This window comes from Coturnix japonica, chromosome 11 (assembly GCF_054131305.1).
Source record: "Coturnix japonica strain WE chromosome 11, WE-NBRP24, whole genome shotgun sequence".
NCBI classification, from domain to species: Eukaryota; Metazoa; Chordata; class Aves; order Galliformes; family Phasianidae; genus Coturnix; species Coturnix japonica.
Genome location: NC_140673.1, coordinates 6,450,832 through 6,473,384, shown reverse-complemented (window position 1 = coordinate 6,473,384; position 22,553 = coordinate 6,450,832). Strand labels below are relative to the sequence as shown.

The 22,553-nt window shown below is 45.7% G+C and overlaps 1 protein-coding gene across 9 annotated transcripts in view; it reads left to right on the top strand.

Annotated features, from left to right (window-relative positions):
* RABGAP1L (RAB GTPase activating protein 1 like) overlaps positions 1-22,553 on the top strand; it is a 159,838-nt gene that overhangs the window by 117,460 nt on the left and 19,825 nt on the right. For all 9 annotated transcript variants that reach the window (XM_015869564.3, XM_085510952.1, XM_085510954.1 and 6 more), the window contains one exon: positions 2,014-2,142. In XM_015869564.3, coding sequence (XP_015725050.2) covers positions 2,014-2,142 — 129 coding nt within the window. The remainder of the gene's footprint in view (positions 1-2,013; positions 2,143-22,553) is intronic.

Genomic DNA, 22,553 nt, shown 5'->3' with positions numbered 1-22,553 from the left:
CATCCTCCCACTGTGTCAGAAGCCACAGCAATCAGCCTGTGAAATCAATAACAGCAGCAAAATGGGGTTCTGGAGGCTGCCCCTGTCCCCCTGCAGCTTTCTCAGAGCTGTGGCTGGGCTGCAGGGCTGTGAGGACAAGAATGCAGTAAGGCAGATCTACAGTGGAATAGGGAAACCTTTCTGGTCCATATAGTGATCACAGCTGTCAGCATTGCTGAGAGGAGGGTGGTCATTTTCAATTAAGCTGAGCATCCAACACTTACTGCCCGCAGAGTGCTGGGGTCACCATGCTGGGGGGTGTTGGAGAACTGTGGAGATGTGGCACTGAGGGATGGGGGAAGTGGGCATGTTGGGCTGGGGTTGGACTTGGGGATCTTAGAGGGCTTTTCCAGCCTTAACAGCTCCATGATCGATCAGCACTGCCCAGCTAACACTGTCCAGAGCTGTGTCATGACACTGCTGTGATGCTGTGCCCTGCGGTTGCTTTGGCACAGCTCATCTGCAGTGGGGCGTAGCACACATCGCCATGGCAAACCTGGTCCAGATGGAAAACTGCCTTCAGAAGAGGAATCAGATGCCTTGGCGAGAATTGTGTTCACGAGTGGGATTCATTGGATACCTCAGCATCAGCTTGCTGTCAACATGACATCGGCCTTGCCTCGGCCAAGCAGCCCTCCTGCCAAATTACTGTGGGCAGAAGTGGATGTGTTCATTTGTAAAGCTGAGCAGTGCTCATCAGCATCTTGATGTCAGCTGTTCTTGTGTGCCTGCAGGGATGACCCAGCGGCTTCCTGGCTGCCAAGGAAGGGAGAACCCAACAGATCTTGAGGGAACTCTGAGCAGATTCTGTGAATCCTGCAGTTGCAGGGAAACAGATCCTCCAAAGCCACTTCAGCTGCACTTAGCGATTCCTCACTCTGTGATTAATGCAGCAGAAGCTATTAGTAAGTGCTCAGCAGGGCATGCAGTATAATAATCTGTTGGACTATGTGATGGATAACCATGCACAGTGCAGGTTTCTTCCTCATGTAGTGCCTGAGCTGGCATCCAGTAGTTTGCCTTTATGGGGGGGCTGTGTTGTCCCACACGTGCCAGTGATGGCACTGAGGTGTACGGCCTGACTCACCCTGCTGTACATTGGCACAGTTTTCTTTATTCCTTCTGCTTCGTAAAGAATTCCTGTTTTGAGGTGACATCCTGACTGTTTTCTCTGCATGTCTGATCTCTGTGAGCCTCTTAAGGGAGCTGTCTGAAGGCTTCTGTTTAGCTGCAAGATCTCATTGTGTAGTTCTTGCAGCTCCAAAAATGAGTTCATTTGTCCCTGAGTCATGAATCATATTTCCTCCTCAGCAGCAGAATGGGATTAGCGCAGAATGTTTCACATTTCTGACCTGTTAGGCTCGATACCACAGTGAGAATACAGCCTTAAGACAGATATAGAAATAAACATGGGAAACGTTCTCTGGCACAGTGTTCTCTGAGAAATGGTGTCACAGACTTCTGCACACTGACTTGCTGGTGCCTCCTATGAGTCATATGCATTTCTGCTTCTGCTGTTAATGTCTGCAACCATATATATCCATATATATATATATATATATATTGTCTTCTTAGAGCAGCGTTATAAAAGCCAGTGCTGTTACAAAGCATAAGCTCTCTAAAAATATTACAGATTCCCTTGTTTCTTTTTTCTTTGTTTTTTTCTTTTCTTCCTTGAGCTGCAGCTTGACAGGCTTTGCTAGAATCACTTTCTTACCCTGCAGGTACAGAAGAACAACATACATCCGTGTGTGGCAGAGGCTGCCCCTCTCTGCATAGCGTTCCTCGGCTAAGTTTTAAGCTCTGGTTTGTTTTATGAGACAGGAATTAAAGAGTTGACAGCAAAGGTGATGTCTTTTGAGCCGGTGTGAATATCAGTGCTTTGGAATACATTCAGTAAATGACAAATCTGGTGAAACAGCATGACTTAATGTTCTCAGCGTTTATAGAGCAGTTCTTTGTGTTCGGTTGCAGACCTCCAAAGAGGACCTTCTACAAGCGGATTTTGAAGGAGCTTTAAAATTCTTCAGGGTTCAGTTGCCCAAGAGGTACAGAGCTGAGGAGAACGCCAGGAGGCTGATGGAACAAGCCTGCAACATCAAGGTAAGGCAGTCTGTGTTTCTGCTCATGGCAAAAGTAAGGTGCAATGCTAAAAGAGTACAGCGCTGAACTTTTCCCTCTTTGCTTTTCAGCAAGCTTTGTTATTAGAATACTAAACTCGTGATCCAAAACTGGGATGATCAGAACTCTCTAATTCATTGATTTCTATATAAGCAGTGGTAGCAGCAGCACAATAAATCGAATAATCACGTAGTCACGGGTCATAATTATTTGTTTTGTCCTGATGCTGTTGATTTGCAAAGTGCTGCTGTGTGATACAGTTGTATTGAAGTAGAAACTGAAATCCTGTTTGCTTATCAAGCTTACTGAGATGGAAAATCTTGTTATCCAAAGCTGTGCTGCCAAAAGGGAGCCTTGGAGAACATCTGGAGCGCTGGTGTTGGGCTCTGGGCAAACCAGAGGAGCCTGACTCCATTTTGTTGGTGGAAATCTATTAAAAAGGGCTACAGACATTCATAAAACTGTCATTTGAAAGGCTGAGCATTTCTTCTGGGATTTTTATGTTGTTGGATTATGTCTAGGGTTTTGATATCTGGTCTGTTGGTGTGGCCCTGCGTTGAGCTGGCACTGTATGGTGGGGACAGAAGGATCCTCTCACCGTCAGCTGTTCCTTGTATCTCTCCATGTATTTATGCATTTGCTTTTGTGCTGCTTAATTTCACCATTTATTAAGCAAGAGCTCTTTCCATTCTGGTTAAAACACTGATCTTGTCAAAGAGCGGGGCTTGCCAGACTAATGATGATTCCAGCCAGAAACGGAGATGATCTGTGCAAAGCTTTTATGAAAATTGGATTTGAGATTTGAGCTCTGCTGCTGAAAGAGTTCTTGGGAGTAAAAGATGGTGGATGTTTCATGTTTAGTTTTTTGCTCTGCTCTCAGCAATGAGTAACTGAACAAGCACAGTCAAATTATCTTTTTGCTCTTAATGACCGGTCAGTTATACATCCCTACTGAGGCATTCCGTGCTGCCTTGGCTATGTCAGCTCCATGTCACATTAGAACACGGGGGTTGGACTGACTTCATGTTCACAGCTGTTATAGATTTGGATCAATTTTTCTCACTTTTGCCAACAAAATGTCTCTAGAGAGCTAAGTCTGAATGAAGAGAAGGTAAACCTCTGGCTTCAGGTGGTACGGGAACTATTTGATGGGCTTCATCGCCCATCAAAAAAAAATCAACTGAACAGGGGCAAGCTGATTGAGAGTAATTAGTGTGGGTTCATGGAGGGGAAATCACACTGGTGGCTTCTGTGATGAGGTGGCTGGTGTAGGGGATGAGCGCAGTAAGACTTCTGACACCATGACATCCTCATAGACAAAATGCTGAAGCGTGGACTAGGTTGGTGGACAGAGGGTGGGCTGGAATGTGGCTGAGCTGCCCAGCATCAGTGGCTGTGACTGGCAGCTGTACCCAAGGGCTGCTTCATTGGCAGCCTGCAGATGGAGCAGGAGCATCCTCAGCAAGTTGCAGGTGGTTTGGGGTTGTTTAATCTTCTCAGACTTGAGTGGTGATCAGTCACAGTAATGGTTTGCCCCAGGGGTTGTGGACTCTCCATCTCAGGAGGCACTGACAACACAAGTGGCCCTGAGCAGCCAGCTGTCCTTCACCCTGCTGTGTTGGACAGCATCTTCTATAAGGTCTGAAGTTCTGTAATTAGATACTATAATTGTGGCATAGGTGTACAAACAGGAGCTAATAATTACAGAAGTTGACATGGTCAAATAGGAAATTATGGTCTTGATAATTATTGTCAGAAGAGGATACACATAGAATGCAGAGGTTGTGTGAAGGGTATTTTTCTGTCTTGTTGAATGCAGCAAAACCTGTTCTGTTTAAAAAACTATCAACAAACAGACCTCCAACCATGTACTTGCTAAAGAATAAATTGGGCACCATGTGTCTGTCACTGCTTCTCACTCGTGTGTTAGTATTTGTAGGCCAAACACCAGATGTTTTTAGGGTAAGTATCACACAGTAAGTGCCAGAGATTGTTTCAGGACTGTAAACTAATGGCTGAGGCATAACAACTTGAGATCAAAATCGTGATGCATCCAGGCTTCATGCTCTTGATCTGTGTTCTCCAGAGTGTCATGGTCTGTTTTGCATTGCTACAAAACAGGACCTTACCCAAGTAATAATCCACCTCTTGGTCCTTTTTTTCCCCCCATGTATTTTACCCTGAGCTCTACCTATCATGGTTCTAGAGAAGGCGAATGAGAAAATGTGTGGTGTGTTTTTCTCCTTCACACTGTGGTTTAACTCAGGATCTCAGGAGCTAACCCTTGGATTTTGAAGGTGCTGTGTTGGAAGTAGTAGTTTTGTCATCCTATTTTTAAAGCAAATCTGAAAGAATGAGCATCAGACTCTCCCTTGAGAACTGTTCTGTGAATACAAAGAAAAAGCTCCCATTAACTGAAATCTGTATTTAAAGTGTGGTAGAGGCTGTCTCATTCAATTAAGAGTTATCCATGGTGGTTACTCACCAGGTCTGAATTTCCATAGCTTATCAGTGAGGAAATCGCTGTGATTGAAATCAATGGAATTAGAAAGAACTGTTGCATTTATTGGCACTGATTGGTGGATGGCATTCCATGGCTGAGGAATGTTTTGTGGGGCTCCATACCCTGAAATAATATTGCCTAAGAAGCTTCCCCTTGTTTCTCGTGTGTGTGTGTTACACAGGTGCAGAGTTAAGGTCCCACTAATATCTGGCTGATGTATTATATCCCACATTTGCAGAATGGAAGGTTTGTTCAGCTGAGGGAGGCTGAATTGTGAAGGTCTCTGCTGAGTTTCTTAGGGTAGATGGAGACCTCTGTTGCACAGATTTCCCAGCTCAGAGTCACTCAAACAAAGCAAAGGCCTTAATTCTCTGAGTAGGGTGGCAGGTGCTAATTTAAGGGCTAATAAAACTTTTATTAAAGACAAAAATGACAAATGATGAAAATTTAGATATTATATATATACATATATATATACATGCACACACACACACATATACACACATGTATATGTGTGTATATATATGTGTGTGTGTGTGTGTGTATATATGTGTGTATATATATATATGTGTGTGTGTATATATATATATGGGAGGTTTTCCTCCTTCCTTTCCTGTTGGCCTTCCAGTCTGCAATGACCACAGCTTTCATTTTGGTACTTTACGGAGGGGGACTTGTTCCTCCCAGAGCATTTCATAAGCTTTACAGTTGTAAACATGGGCTTGGTTTTAATACAGGAAGCCTGGCACTTCTGTTCTTACATTTGGCTTCAGTCAGTTGAGTTGTAGATTGGTGTGGAGTCTCACTGTGAGATTTTCGCCATCCAAATGCTTTCAGCCCATTTAGGTAGCAGGGTTTGGTGTTCAAACTGGAGTTTCAAAGCTGGTACCGTGCTGATGTGGATGCAGTACTGCTGTCTGATCTGGAAGCGAGTTTTTGCAGGCGTGGTTTAACAAGGAATTACACACTGATTTTTGTGAATTTCAGCAGAAAGAAGGAAAAGTAGCTCTCTTGCTCTCCTGTTCCCTCTCTAGGACATTCTCTCTCTTTGTGTTTGTGTATTTATCTGGTTAGTCAGATAATAGTCCATGGATGGAGCAGAAAGCCCTGCGTCTGGACAACTTTCTTCTTCCTCTGGTTCTACCCACAGTGCATCCAATTCATCTTCTGCTGTGAAGGGCAGGAAGAAGATTGCACATTTATCACCTTCTTGAGATAAGGCCAAACCAAATTGAAAAGAATAGTGTTTAGATCTGTAAAAAACCCTGCTGTGCCTGGATATGAATTCTTATTAAAAGCCAATGATCAATTCCACTTATTATGTCGGTGCTGTTATCTCCAAAGCACAGGATCCTGTTGTTGCCATAGGAAGGCAATGGGTTTTGATGCCTGCTCTGTTTTCACCTTCAGCTTCTTCCTTCCTGCTTGGCTTTGTGCTACACTGCAGCATGATGACCTGGCGTCTGACAGTCAGATTGGAGTGCCTGCAGTGGATCTGGATGTTTAATATTCTGTCATCTCAGTGATAAGTGTCAACTGTGTGGAAGAAGCCATCAGCTGAAATCAGTTTCAGCTAAGAAATCCTTATTTATTGAGCTCTGTGTATGTGGTTTTCCAGTGAGCAGACCAGGTGGTGAGCTAAGATTCTTATGATGATTAAACATTAGGAAAGCTGCTCTTTCTTTTACTTCTTCTTTTAAATTTACTTGGAGTAGGTATTGCCATTTGTGTATGTACTGCCGGATGGTTATTACAAGGTTACAGACGATCTACAGAGATGGCTGTCCCTTGCTTTCCTCCACAGTAACCTGAAGTTACCTGACCTTAATTCAGAATGACTGGGCATGTCAGCTGGAGCCTAGCCAGAAGTTTTTGTTGCATGTTGTATTTGCATTTGGGGCATGCAAAACTGTTAGGGTTTTAAGTTGGATCATTGTCTTCACTAGGAGAAACCCCAGTTTTGGGGGCAGAGAGGGGAATTAGTTTTATCTTCCATCCTCTTTGTGAAAAGGGTTCTGAAAATAGCACAGAGAGCTGGTGATAAAGTGGCACCGAGTCTCACTGATGTTTCTCTCCTGTCAGGTATATCACAGTTAAATTAAAGTAACTCGGTTCTATGAGAAACTGATTCTTTTTGTTTCCTAAGCTGAATCAGATGCATTTGAATTCCAGGTGCAAGTTGGCTGAGGGGGGTTTGAAGGGTCCTGGCTAATACGGTGACAGGTTAAGATATTGTATGAACAGATTTCTACCTCCAGTGGCCCGCAGGTCAACTGGTTGCAGAGTATGTCGGGTTCCCACTGTGAATGTGGCAATTGTTTTGGTTGTTCTCCAGAAGCAGAAGTCTCAACTCTTCTTTGTTTTTGATGAATGCCTTGAGTTTGAGTATAGTGGAAGACTGTGATGACGGTACCCAGCAGGTTGCAGTGCCTCTTGTTCGCAGTGTGATGTGTTCCTCCTGTAGGCAGCTCTGTGATGCACAAGAGGCTGTAGGGAAAAAAATAATCATAGAATCACCAAGATTGCAGGAGACTTCCAAGATCATCCAGTCCAACTATCCACCTGTCACCAACATTGCCCACTAAACCATGGCCCTCAATATAGCATCTTAATGTTTCTTGAACACCTCCAGGGACGGTGACCCCACAACTCCCTGGGCAGCCTGTTCCAGTGCCTGACTTCATGGAGAAGAATCTGTCTCAGGATCAGCACTTATAACCACGCTTCATATAAACATAACTCCAGGTCTGCCTGTTCTGTGGAGGAAGATGCAGTTGAATGTGCAGCCACTGAAATACCTATAGAAAAGAGCTGTGCACCACACTTACATTGGCCAGGAAGTGTTCCTTCAACACTAACAAAACCATCAAAGCTCCTTCCTGGAGGTGCAAATCCATCTCTCATTCTTCTGGACCATTTTAAGCAGTCAGACTGAGGAAGAAAATCCTTGCTGTGTAGTCAGGTCTGCTCTGCTGTTTGGGTAATGAAATGAGGGAACTTTTGAAGCACTCAGAGTGCTACTCTGAGAGTACTACTGAGACCTGAGGGTAGGCTTTAAAAATAAACTTAAAAAAAGCATTAAAAAAAGACAAAGGCTGACAATGTTCCCTTCTTTTTCCCCTGGAGCTTTTGCAAATGAACAAAGAAAAGACACTGAGGACAGTTTCTTTATGCATGTGTATATATATTGCTGATGTTTGGTTTCTCGGGCACCTGCAGCTGAAGTTCTTTGCTTCAAAAATAAGTGAGCAAACAAAGCTATGTATAGAAAGATGGCAGTGTGCATTTTATACATGCAGAGGTCTGCAGGTGGGGTTCAGAACTGAATCCCTATTAATAACTTTGCATTACAGACCCTGGGGGCTATTTTTGCCACTATTGATAGTGTTAAATTCACTGAGTGGTTATTTGATTGCTGTATAAGCAACCTGCAGCTTCTGGAGGAGAGGTATAGCTGAGTGCCTCCTGATGGCAGCACTCACAGTTCTCGGTCTCCTTGTGGCTTTGCTTCAGGATCCTGCTGTAGTTACTTCCTTTTATTTTTGCTATATCATCGCCTCCTTCCTCTCGTGGTAGGTAAGTTGCGTAGTAAACACAGGGTTAAATTATTTCTCTGGTTTGTTTATGTGCACAACTATAAATTGTAGGACACAGCTGATGTAGCCTGGAGGTCAAATCCTTGACCTCAGAAAAGAAATAAAGGTACAGCTAACATTCTTAGCAGAGTCAAGATGTTGTCTGAGCAGCATTGACCTTAGCATCCTGCTGAGGAGCCGTCTTACAGCAGTCTGAGAAAGCCACCTGGCTGTGCCACCCTTACCCAGCTGGGAATATCGATTATATCTCAGCTAATCAAAAGTCATGGAAGGGATTGGAAACAAATCAATGCCTCGATTCCTAAGTGGATAATGAGAATGCTTTGTCCTGCTTGCTCACGTACACATTTTCTCCCTCAAGGAAAGCTGGTTGCAAGCTGCTGTATTCAGTAACATCTGCATTGTCTGCTAAGCTGTTTCTCTCACTTGAAGCTCTTTTCTTTTTCCACTGTCAGTGGCACAAGGAAATCTTATTGTCAGGCTGTTAGTTTGGATGACTTTGCAATCTACCTGACTTGTCAGAAATGAGGGGGGAAAAAATGTCCTTGCCTTTGTCGGTCCTGGAAATAATAAGCATGATTTCTTTATTTGTGAGGTAGAGATGGAAGGGGGCGATAGCACCGAGAGGAGCTGCTACTCAGTGACTGCAGAGTATGTCACTAATATCTTTGCAACTCTTGGAAGGACATTGAAGGGATCACGAGCACAAGTGGTGCTCTCCTCTGTCCTTCTGTTTGGAGACTGGGACCCAAGAAGAAGGAAGAGAACAGAACAGTGGAAGGATTGGTTGTGTGGTTGGTGCCACACTCGGGGCTTTGGATTCTATGATCTTAGGCAGGCCTTACTGAGGATGGTCATGCTGACATCAGATGGGATGCAAGTGACCACGTAGGTCAGTTTCTACGTGGTCTGATAGTGATAGAACAAAGGGGAATGGTTTAAAACTAAAAGGGAAGAGATTTAGATTAGATGTTAAGGGGGCATTTTTTACTTACAGTGGTGAGGTGCTAACACACGGTGCCTGGAGAATTCGTTGCTGCCCCATCCCTGGAGGTTTTCAAGGACAGGTTGAATAGCACCTTGAGTAACCTAATCTGGTGGTTGGTTGTTATCCTGTCCATGGCAGTGAGATTGGAATAGATGATCTTTAAGGTCCCTTTACACCCAAGCCATTCTATGATGTTTCTATTAAAGGGTTCCCCACTAATTCACTCCAAGGTGAATTAGGAGGACAGATGGCTGTGGGCAGTGCCAGAAGTCCATCTTGGGTTCTGCTTGTGCTCATCAGTCTCTCTCCATCCAACAGCTGCTCCTCCGGAAGCTGGCTGAGGCCCTAATGGCCTATGTGGGCAGTAAGCAAGAAGTGCATTCATAGATACAGTGCTGAGTTGAGAGCACACACGGGGCTCCTGAGGGATCCTGCTGTGCTGGGAGCAGCCAGGAGCCACTCTGTTTTCCTTCCAACTTTCTGTATTGTAACATCCACAAGATTTCAATAAGAATATCGTCTTACAGGAGTACTGTGTTGCAGGCAGTGTTTACAGAATACCTGTTTAAACAAGAGAACTGTTTGCCTGTTTGCCTTATGGGTTTTCAACCTTTGATCCATGATATAAACATTTTATACAAGTTACACAGGATCGTATACCATCACAGGGACAGAGAGAGAGGTTAAAAAACACACAAGTATTTTCAAATCAATGAGGCAGGGGGTTTCACAGGTCCTGTTGCAGTGTGTAGTGTGAGTACCTGCCTTATCATTCTGTCTATCTGGGTTTCATATTTGTCCTCTTTTTGATTCCCCAAGAGCTGAGTATGTCAGCATCTCCTTGGAACGAGGTTCATCATCTCCCCTTCAGAGAAAGGGAAGCTGAAGCAGATGGGGAAGCTGTAGGCTCAAACAGCCAATGCTTTGTCTGTGCAGTAAGGAGGTGTCCAGGTATGTGAGATTGTACCTCTCTAGCAATGGGATTGCATTGTTCCCACCTGACAGTTGTAGGCTGTGGGCTGTTTCCTTGTGATCATGGGCTGGAAATATCTCGGGACAATCTCTTTTCTTGCTGTGTTTCTTCCCTCTGAGACCCATCCTTAACACTTGATAGATTCTCTTAATAGGCTTGTTAAGGAAATGGAGGGTGTCTCTCCAAAGCATTTGCCATGCATGTTGCCTTCATTCCAACCCCAGACAAAAGCAAAACATTGCTAACGGTACCTCAAAGTGAGCAGTTCCCCAAGGACCCAGAAGTCCTGTCTGTAATTATGAGGTTTGAGAACAGCCAACGCGCTCAGCAGTCCATAATTCACTCTATGGAATGTAACGGCTTCCAATGTAAGTTACCTCTGTGTGTTGGAAGCAGGGACCATTGCCTTCCCCCCAGCCTGCCTGGGTCTTGTGGCCGTGGATATATGTCTGTGTCTGGCTGTGAAGAGCAGCATCCTACACATTTAGCAGTGGAAAACAATTAACTGCTGCAGTCTGAGCCCACATTCAGTGACCCAGAAATAAGTTTCATTCAGAACTCCTGTTTAGGGCTTCTATGAAATGTGTACGTGTGTAGTTCTTGCTGTTCTCATTACGCTGCTCTTTTCAGCAGCTGCTGTCTATGTGACAATCCACAGTGGCCATGTGGGGTGGATCCAGAAGGCTGCAGATGCAACATGACTTAGGAGGATTTTTTGGCCAGAAAAGTGGATCTATGATGCTGATTCGGTTACTCAAAAGATGCGTAGGGAATGCAGAGCTGGTGTTGAGATAACCTAGTGCTGAAATAACAGGGCAATACATTATATAAGTCCATAACTGAAATTGTGGTGTACAATCAGCTGCCACTAACAAAGCGAGAGTAGCTTGACGACAGGCTTCGAGCTATTCAAGATCGTTAGTAAGTAATTAACCCATGAGGTGACTGTAAAGGGCATCATTTTAGTTAAGATGGAATTACAGATTAGCTGGGTGTGCTTTGGAGTTGATCTGGGCAGGCAGGGTGCGGGCCTTGCCTGCTTCAATTAGAGATCCCTTTGCTGGGAGAGCAGCCTTAGAGATGCCCCCATGTCAATTAACTGCTCTGTCCTGCTGCCCCTCGGACAACACCTCCCTGCAGTATGGAGCAAAACACAGCACTGTGGTTCTGCACAGCTCTAGCTCTGCTGCCGTCTGTTACCAGGCAACCTCTGAAATAATGCCTGGGCCTCCCTCTCACAACTCATCTGCAGCTGGCCCCTTGCTTTTATTTCTTTATTTGCATGCTTTATTCCCTTATTTAGCTGAGCAGATTTCTTCCATAGCTCATAAGCAGAGCAGTTACAGCAGTGTGCCCTGCACATCGCTGTGGCTCCTCCCAAGCAGCATTCCCAACCCCAGCTCTGCTGTTGCAGCAGCTGAGCAAATTCCTTGTGATATCAGGGTGCTGGAAGGGCATTTTGGGTGCAGAGCTGGCCATGCTGCACTCACTGTGAGTTAACTGAGCTGTGGATTTGGTCCCAGGTGTTTTTGATGGGGAAACTAGAAAAGCTGCAAACAAAGACAGCGTTAAACCATTTTTCTGCTTTATTTCTGGCCACTTTGACTTCAGCTGTGCCTGTGTTCCAGGCATGAGAAGACACTTTCCTTTCCCTGCAGCGCTGCCGAGAAGAGCCCTGCTGCAGAGGCAGTTCTGCAGGACTAACCTCATTTTTGCAGGGTGTGGCTGGAGGAGCAGCTTGCTGCAAGAGGGTTTGTGCTGCCATAAACCAGCAGCTTGCTTCTACAGCCAGCACATGGGCAGGCCAGGGGTGCTGCCCAGAGAAGCTCCTTGCCAAGCTCAAGTTGGCAGCTCAACACTGAGTCTCTTTCACAACCAGGAAGGCAGTAAGTGGAAATAAGAGAATATCAGGGCCTGGCTTTGTTTGTGTGGCAGCACCACTCACATTGGCTTGGAAGGCAGTTCAGGCGCTGTAGAGCTTGAGAAAGAGCAGATCTATATTAGAACAAACAGGTGTCAAAATGTTTTCACCCCCTTTTCTTTTTGTATTTGTTACCCTCTCATTGCCACATGCAAGCACAATATCCACGAGCCTGCTCTCTGCACTCCACTTCTCCAACAGCTGCTGCCCTTTGGTCCTCTCCTTGCTGCTGCTGGCTGGCAGCTGCTCTGCATGCCTGTGCTGTGTGTTCATCATGGGCTTCTGGTGGAAAATCACTGTTCTGCTTTGATGATCCATCCTTACCTGACCCTCTGGAGAAGAACAAAGGCAAGCATATAAATGCTCAGCAGACTGGGGTTGTGTATGAGGGCAAGTGTACTTATTTACATCCAAGGAAGAGAAGGTCAGGTTGAGCTGATTGTTGGTTTGTTCTGCTGCCTCTTGTAACCATCAGAGCTTCCCCATCCAGCTGCCTGCATCTAATGATCTGCAGCTCAGGAAGGATCCAGAAACAGCTCAGGAATGCAAACAGTACCACATGAGGCAGCACAGGTCGTGCATTCCTGATAGGAAAATGTGAAACAAGTGAGAATACAGATACAGCATTGCCCAACCAAGTGGATGTTTTGCAATGCCCTGATAACAGCTGGCCAAGAACAGGGAGGTACTGAGGTAGGGTGCTCAGTCCTTACCTTGCAGCAGGTTGGCTGCTGTTTTTCTCCGTGAGAAATATGTGACTCAGACCTTCCTTGTCTTTTTCAGTGTTATAGTCACAAATAGTGATAAGGAAACTGTTATGTGTTTTTTTCCCCAAGACAGTTCAATAGACTGAGTATCTGGTAAATCAACTACACTGCTCTTGTTAAACATCATCAGGTTCCTCTCTGCCCAACTCTCCAGTCTGTCCATGTCTTGTTGGATGGTAGCACAACCCTCCAGTGTGTAGGTACTATAATGGCACTAATACCAGAGCTGTAGGCCAGTTGAAATAAATGATTAAATTAGAATGGGACAAACTCAGAGGCAAGAAATGGATGCTGACACGCTTCAGGTCTCTGCTGCCTGAATAAATACCCCAGCACCAGGCAGGGAGCTGCTCCAGCAACATGTATAGGAAGCTGCTTCCCTTCCACTCAGACCAATTGAGCTCTTCAAGTAAGCTTATTAGCAGTCAAATTGAGACAAGTTAATCTTTAAATCATGTGTAAATACAGAAGCTTTTCTCGTAGTGGTATTTTGAGGCATTAAACTTAGATGCAGATTTTCACAGTGGGAGACTAGATCAGCACAGTTAAGCACTGAAATAGTTTGTCTCCCAAATCATCCTGAGAGCAGAATTTGCCTTTTGCTCTACTGTGCAGTGGTGAATAGGGATTTAGCAGCAAAGGATAATGTGAGGCTCAGCTTAGTGGCTGCTGCTGGAAGCCTTCTGCTGAGCTGCTCACACAGCCCTGAGCTGCTTCCCTTGCCTGGTCCAGGGGAGCACTGAGACTGAGCTGCCCTCCTCTGACCCCAGCGAGCAGGGCTCATGGCAAAGGCTTTCTCTGTCTGATCCCTCTTACTCATCTTTGGCATGCAAGTGCTGTTTTCAGGGCTTTATTTTTTTGGCTGTGTTTTATCCTGTGACCTCCGAGTTAATGTTTTCATTTTGAACCCCGACACAGTGGGACACGCTGCTCTCCTGGAAAGAGTCAGTGGTTTGTGGTGTTCATGTATAATGCATGAAACAATCTCTTTTCAGAGTCCCGATGCATTCCTCAGTCTAGACTGCCTCTCGCAGCCCAGCTGTCTGACTTCGGCCATCAGCCATCAAGATATTTGGGCTGGTCTGTCCAGTTTAGGCCCATTCAGCTGACACCGTGTGCCGTTCACCCACATAATGTTAGCCTTCATTATTTTTATCTCATCTAGTGAGCAGTCATGCTCTTGATGCACTGTTTGTGTTGGCAGTGTAACTTCACTATTGTGCCATCCACACATCAAGGTGTCCCACCTTTTCCATTTGGCTCTGTTGGGGCTCTAGGAGGAAATCATGGCCACAGACCTGTGTGGGGCTTTGCTGTGGGGTTCTGCATGGAGTTTCAGAGGTAGGAGTACAGCCCCTGCCTACCCATTGCACAGCAGGCATGTTGTTGTGGGTTTGTGCCCAGCCAGCCCTGGTGTTTTGATGTGTTGAGGAAGCTCTGTGCTCCTGCCTTCTTCCATTAACCACAACAATTTGTCTGTTAACAGCACTCAGAGAAAACAACATAATACCAATAATAATGATAATGATCACCTTTATGTTGACACTTGTCATGGATTTTGCTGCTATTAATCTTCCGCTGGGAGGTAGATAAAGGCTGTTAATTCCTATTGAGGGAGGTTAAGGGTGAATATGTAGATAGATATCTACCTTGAACAATCTGGTTGTGGGTTTTAGAGTGGGGAGCCCCAAGCCTTGAAACCCAATCCAAGACAGACACTGCTTCTCAATACACTACTAGTCATTAATTAATGTCTTTTGTTTGCTGATCATTTGCTCTCAGTGAAAAGCCAGTAGAGTATGGATAAAGATAGCGGTACGGTTGTATACTTATTGTATGGTTGTTGTTTTCATGAAGCCTGAGCTGGCTCTGCTCCTCAGATGGATGTTGTTCTTGATGAAATTGGCTCTGCTTGTGTTGGCTTCCATGCTATTTGGGTGAAATCCCTGAACGAGGCCATGCTGAAGTCTTTCCATAAATCCACTGTAGTAATTGTAAGTGCAGAGCACTCCTGACAGAACTGTTGTGCTCATTTCCTCAAAAAATACTTTTTCTTTTCTTTGAAATACCCATTGAAGTCATAAATGCAGCAGTTTTAAAGCAAAATGTGATCTGAGGGCACAGAAGATGTGTCCATGAACTGAGGTGTGTGTGGAGTTCCCTGGGGCTGGGTCTGCTCCAGCAGAGCATGAGTTAAGCAAAATGAGTTAAATTTTACCTGTGTTCAAATCCTAAGGATGTGGTGTAGGAAGGAACCTCAAGGGTCATCGTGTTCCAATTCCCCTGCAGCAGACAGGGTCCCCATCCACTAGATCAAGTGCTAGATCACATTGCCCTGTCGTCGTCCAACCTTAAACACCTGCAGGGTTGGGGCATCCACAGCTCTGGGCAGCACCTCCCCACCTGTTCAGTGTAAGTCTTCCCCCTGACACCTCATCTAAATCTCCCCTCCTTTAGTTTAAAACCATTCCCCCTTGTCGAATCTCTGCCAAACCATGTAAAAATTTGTTTCCCTTCCTGTTAATAATTTCCCTTCAGATATTGGAAGGCTGCAATGAGGTCACCCCACAGCATTTATTGGATGGTGTTGGGCGTTCTCTACGAGCTGTGAGTCCAGAATCATCTCTAGAGAAACTTTGATGTCTAAAAGTGGAACAATTTATGAGTAAAATTGCAGCCTGTTTGAAAGCTGCCCAGCACAGGAGTCGGGGATTTGCTCCCCAGCTGACTGGGTTAGCACAGCTGTGCAGGATGGGCTGCCCACCTGGTGCTCCAACTCAAGGATTTTTATCTGGCCAAGGGATGGGCTCAGCAGTGATGGGACCTGGGCTTGGCCAGCCATATCTGGGGCTGCAGGTGGGACCTCAGGTAATATTGGGTGTCCACCATTTGGGGATCCTTGGGGGTGGAGACACAGAACTTCATTTTGGGAGTTACAGCATTTACCCTTTACAAGCGCTTTTCACTCACTGTTTGCATTTGAAGCAGTGCTCATTACTGAGAAAGGAATGATAGAATCATTATTCCATCGCATTTGGGTGAAAAAATCACCCTGTAAGCTTATCTTGAATGCTGCCAAATGCCATTCCCAGTGCTATGAAAAGAGTGCTATGTTTCCTTATCTGAGGGCTGCTGTGAACTCCTGGAGTCGTTAATGCAAGAAAAACAGATCATAGAAAATGACAGAGGTAGCACAGCAGGAGGAATGACTGCTTAGCTAGAAACTGCACACACCTCACATACGTAATGCTTTGCAGTCTATCAGAAGATCCTATCCCTGTCAGATAGCAGTAAGACATTCCTGGGGGTGGAGTGAAGTGAATTTATCTCGGGAGCCAGCAGGTTCTGCTTTGCTAAGCTGGCTGCTGGGCTCAGTTCGGGAATTTTCCACTCACCTCTTGTTATCCACCAGCACAGAAATCCCAATTAGGGCTACTTACCTGATTAGGTAACAGCTGTGTGCAGCTCACCTGTCCTTCTGCAGGCTCTCCTCTGCCGTCCTGACCGCTCGCTTCAACCGTTGCTCCAAAAATTGCTGCTTTGGAGGTATGCCTTATAAACGTGTTGTGGAAGGCACTGTGTTCCTGTTCCTAGCAGAAGGCAGATAAGGGCTGTCTGATGGTGCTGCATGGGGCCGTTATTGTCTTTTAATAGCTGGATCATTAGTGCAGCATTCAGAGATATTTGCAGGGGGAAGATGCTCTGAGATGCTGTCAGTAAGGGGTGGTGTGGCCCAAGGAAGTGGCCGTGGCTTGCTCCATGCTTGTTGCCTTTTTCTTCCCGGTGTTTGCTTCCATCAGTACAGGCTTAGGCTAACTGGATTGCAGTGCTTATTATAATTTTGTGCTGTGACTCAGATTATAGCACAGGCTGTTAACGTGGATGCAAGCTGCAGGCTCACGGAGGTTGGTAGGCAGCTCAGCTATGCTAGCTGGAAATAACAAGCTGAAAATCCTCCCTTTAAGAGTGAAGACAGGCATTAGCCAGCATCAGAAATCAGTGGTTAGTTCCTGAGATTGCTAGTTAGAGCATGCCAGGATCGCAAGCCCTCTGTGAAGGATGTATATGAGAAGAATCATTCAGCCAATGATACATTGGGAATGTGTCTGTTTAGTTCTGTTAAATCACCGTACCCCTCCTGGTGAGGGCTCAAAAAGGGCACGCAGATCCCCATCCATGATTCCTTATGAACACAATTCCCTGCTGGCTGAATCAGGAAAGGGCTCCGAGCGGCCGCAGCTGCCCAGTCCTTCTGATAATTTGCATTCTCCACCTCCTGCCCTTATTGCAGCGTTGAGTCGGTCCCTCGTTACCATGGGGCTGCTGGTTGTGAGGTCAGCCCTGCAGGAGGCATTGTGGGACGGCTCTGACAACAGGTGCCTTTGTCAGCACACCTTGGCAGCTCCCGTGCTGTGAGCGGCGGCTGTGAGCGCTGTGTGTTCGGCTCCTGCAAGGAAAGGAGCCCACAGGCACCTCCTGAAGCTGAAGAGGAGGCGGTCGTGCAAAGGGCTCCTGAAAACCTGAGCAGGTTTTAGCGTATCAGGTATGGCTTTTGTTTGACGTGGCACAAAGAGCAGCCCTGGGAGCTGGGTGTTGCGTCAGGATCCGAGTCTGAGCTACGTCTGCCGTGGGAAGCAATCGCTGAAGCTCTGCACGCCCCTGGAGAGAGACACAGATCTTATAAAGCAGCATTATGGATGCGTTTTGAGTAAAAAAATACCTCCCTTCATCCTGCAAGGGTTAAGCGTGGTCAGAAGCTGCTTTGGTCTCAAGGATTTAACCTCAAGTACTGCATTTTTGTTTGCCATAAGCCTATTAGAATTCTCTCAGTTTCCTAGCAATAACATGTAATTTCCCCCGTATTTAAGTGAGAGAAATGTCTGGTTTTAATCCTGAACGCTGCAGCTGTTGCTCAAGTTTCCTATTCAAATGCAAATAACACCTGGTGCTTTTTAGACACCCGTGTAATCTGTGATAAGGACACTTCGGGAGCACAGGAAAAAGAGAAGAGCAAGGTGCGTCTTCAACCCAGTTTGCTCTGGAAAGTGAAAGTGTAACTGTCTGCTACCAACTCATTCAACTGGAAACTTCTAGCTGAGCCGCAGCACCCGGCGTGTGCTCCTCGGGGACAGATGAACACATGGTGCTCCTGAAACAGGTCGGTTCTGCTGCTGGGATGGACAGAAGGCTTCAAGAGAGGAGAAGGTAGCGGATGTGCCCATGCAGGAGTGTGGATTTGGTTGGAATTTTCACCTGGAAGGAGTTTGTTTTGGAGGTGATGTGTTTGTTTCTGTTTTAATATCTGCACTGGCTTTTGGGCTGTGCCAGATGTTGGGATAAACAAATGGACATCTTGGAGTAACTGGGGAGGCAGCTTTGCTTTGTAAGGCTCAGAGACGAGATAGTGCGCTGCTTAAATAAAAGCAGAGCAGTCCTGGGTTCAGGTCAAAAACCTTCCACTGTGAAACTCCCCAATTAGATAAACTGGATTTATTTCACTTGTGGAAATTCAGGTTTATTCAAGAGAGGTCCTACAGACTTCATTGCCTTTTGCACAACTGTTGTACTGTGTTACAAAGTGAAACCAAAGGATTCTTCTGAGGGGGATTTGCGACCTGCTACCATTACCTTCCTGCTCATAGCGAGGATCTGAGTGGCACAAAATGCAATTTGGATTTATGTAGAAGAAAAAGTGAACGTTCTTCAGAGCTTCAAAGGAGAGGTTTGGAACACGTGGAAAGCTGAGGGAAGACCTCAGGGAGGCAAGCTAACCTGCTAAAGAAGGTTATCAGCTTTCAGTGGAGGAAAGCTGGGAAAAGCAATTGGTACCAAGTTTGAGAAGAACAGAAGCGATTGCAGTCCTGCCGTCAAGCGCTGGCGGTTCAGCTCTTGCTTAACACTGATCTGGTTTGGCTGCTGCTCGTTCCTCTTCAGCCTGATACTGGAATTTCAAGTACTCGCTGGATTTTTTTCAGCCTTCGGGAGACGCTTTTGCAAGCGGACTGATGGGAATGTGAGCAGGTGTTCTTCCTGCAGTAATAAGAGGCACCCTCGAGAGGGAGATCCACACAGGAGCTGTTTGCTAAGCTCGGGTTTGCTCCTGACACTCCTTCTTCATTAGCTCTTCAGGTGGGTGTGAACAACTGACAAAGAGCTGTGCCAAGGCTCAGGCTGGCGCTCCCGCTGCTAACGGCAGGATGATGGAAGAGGTGTCCATCATGGTGGCTTACGACGCGCATGTTTTCAGCCAGCTGTACGATGAGGACTTTCTGGCCAATCTGGTGGCAGTCAGCAAACCCAGATCTGTGGTAGGTGTTCCTCTCGCTCCTTTGCCAATAGTGCTTAAGGTTATGCTCTTTGCAGCAGCTCCATCCTCCTGCTGAAAGCTCTTTGCTTTTTTCTTTTTAGTGCCTTTCCAGCTATTTGCCTTCATGTGCCAGTGAGGCTGAAGTTGATTTCAGTGGAGAGATGATTAAAGTAATACCCTTCTAGATTGCTGAATTTAGGAGAGGATGACCTGCTTAGTGGGAAGATAAGATTTATGGAAGTAATCTTTAAATAATTGAAATAATGAACTGGAAAATTAACTGATGTTGTTGCTAAATGATGGGTGCTCTCTCTGTGTCTGAGCACTCAGCTGGAGGCTCAGGCCTGGGGTCTGTGGTAGAGGTCATGACCCACCATTGGTTGTGAGAGGACCTGGCCTTTGTGGCAAGGATGATTCAACACTTCTCTATGCTTTTCTTGAAGCCAACATAAGTATCTGTTACAGCCTTTTAGTTGAACTACCACTTACTTTTTCCTAAGTAGCACGTCTGTGTAAATTCCATGTAGTGTGATCACCTATAATTCTGTGATTCTGTGATTCTGCCCTTCTCTGTGGAGTTGCAGTGATGCTTTTCTGTCCCCAAAGTTTGGTGCCAGCATTCATTTTGTTCTCATTTCTACAGCTGTGCCCATGTGCAGGCCAATCCAGCTAGAAGGGGTCGAAAGGAGCCTTTGAAAGATGGATGCTCAGCTTACCTTGAAAGCAGATGCAGTTAGAAGTTCAATATGAATGAGACTAATTACTTAGGAATCCAACTAGGTATCTCTGTTCTCAGTTTGGTCTGTGTACGTGTTTCTATGCACTAAGTTAGTCATAAAGGTACCTGCAGCGATTCATTAAGCTGTGACAAAGGAGATTTCTTAGAAGACTTTCCTTTCTTGCCACGTGTAAAATCTCCCTGCACATATTTCCTGCTTGGATTTGCCTGCCCGTGTGTGCTCGGGGAATTTCAGGGCATGAACTCATCTCCTGCTTACTCTGAGTAAAGTCATGGCCTTAAGTTGTGCCAGGAACAAATTATTCTCTCAAAGAATGATGAAGTGTTGGAATGGGCTGCACAAGGAGATGGGAGAGCCACCATCCCTGGGGTGTTCCAGAACTCTGGAGATGTGGCACTGAGGGATGTGGGCAGTGGGGGGGGTGGGTGGTTGGGCTTGGGGATCTGAGAGGTCTTTTCCAACCTTAATGATTCTTTCCCAGCCTTAATGACAGTGCTTTTAGTGTTGCTTTGATGCATGCAAATACCAGACAGCTTAACAGGAATATTTGCTCTCAGTGCTGTATGACAGCAAACTTCCAACGTACATCTTTATAATATCAGTCATATTGCAGTGTGACCATGACACGTGGTTATTTCTCTGTGCAGTTTTGCTTCAGCTTTGGTTTGCATCGTAGGCAGTCACTTGCACCTGTATAAAATTAGTGGAAATTTGTCACCATTGGGCTCTGGTAGGTGTTGCATGTGTTTCATGGGGGGGTAGCTGGCTATGGCAAGTGTTTATCAGATAAACAGCATGAGTGAGCATGGGACCAAGATGCCTTCCTTATAGATCACTGTATCTTTATGTTAGTCCAAAACCATGTTGCACTGAGATACACAGAAGCATGAAAGTTGAGTGCTGGGAGAGCTGAGTAGCTTTACTCTGGGGAATTTAAATTCTCAACTTATCTGCAGGAAACCTGGATGCAAAGACTTATAAAAATGCAATGCTAAATGGAATAATCCGCTTAATCCAGAGCTGAAGGACGTTCTTCTGGAAAGCTGCATTGTATTTTCATTTGCCTGCCCGCCTTGCCCCTCTGTTCAGGGGGATTATCAGGCATTTCACAGAAATCCTTCGTGGTTACACACCAGCACATGCTGCCATAATGATTTCTCGGTTGCTATTTCCCACAGAAGCTTTGGAGCCAAAAGGAGGAGGTTCAGAGCGAATGGGTTGGCTGCAAAGTAGGTGGGAAACTGGGTGGCCAGGCAGGAGAGCAGGGCATAGCAGTGGTGGTTGGAGGTCTCACTGGTTGCTGGCTGAGACTGGGGGTTGGTGGTGGGATGGGGATGATGCTGGTACACGTTTTCAGGTCTATACAGGAGAAGAGGATGAATTATCACATTCAGGTGGCAAAAACTCCCAAGCAGGAGACCGGACTGTGTGCCCAATGCAAAGCCCTTTCAATCTCCATTCTTCTGAGTCTGGATTTGTGTCTCCTGTGTGGTCTGGTGGTCAGAAGGAGCTGCCAGAATAGGAGCTTTCCCTGGGTGCTATTACCCCCAGTTTACTGCTGGGATTGGTTCTTCCCAATGGATATGGCTCATCTGCACCCTTCTGTAATCTTTCTCATTTCCTTTCCCTACAGCAGCAGGGATCTGACCCTCATGAGCTCTGCCTCTGCTCCCCTGCACGCACACATATATACATATAAATCTACTTTTAAGTAGTCAGCCCTACCATGTTATCTTCTTTCCCTTAAACTCATCAGGATTTTAAGTGGGTAAAGAAAGCACTCCTCATATAAAGCTAATTAAAGAAGCAGTCATATCACTGTAGTTTGCTGAGTAACTTACTACAGATTAATCAGTGTGACCAATGAGTATTAATTTGGTAAGGATTTATTTGCCATTAAGACGTGGTTAACATCCTTAGATGTCAGCAATAAGCACATTAAAATAAAATGCCTTCCTTTCTTGGGTTCCCCATGTTTTAAACTCTTACGTTTTCTGCTTATTTGAGAAAACTGAAACTGCTTCCATGGTGACTGTGTGAGGCACCTGCAGGTCCCCTGCCATGTGGAATCCCTTTGGGCCAGAGAGCACCAGCACTGGGTAAGCTCCTGCTGCTGTTAACAATGACATCATTATGGAGCAGATAGCAGTCTGATAAAACTCAGTGCTTGTTTTAATGTGCACAGGTCGAGCCCCAAATTTGCATCTTGTAAACAGCATAAAGCACGTCAGCTTAGCTGGAGTCAGCTACTGTGGGGCATCCAGCCCTGCCCTGCTGCTGTGTTGCTGTGTGGGGGGCTGGTTTTCCTCTTTCTGTTCTGGCAATGTCCTCAAATAGGAGAGGAAAATATAGGGGAAAATATTGAGGAAAAGCAAACAGCTCTCACTTGAGTTTGACGGGGTCATTTTCCATGGAAATCTGTCCATCTCCAGCTGTTGAAAATACACTTCCAACTCCTCATTGCAATATATTCAGGTTTCAGCTCCTCATCTTGGTTCTCAGCAGGCCTTTTTTTGGCAGAACACAGCATTCTGTGCTATGATGTGTTTTATCCCTATGCAGGTACCGACGTGCTGTGAGCAGCTCAGCTCTCTGCTC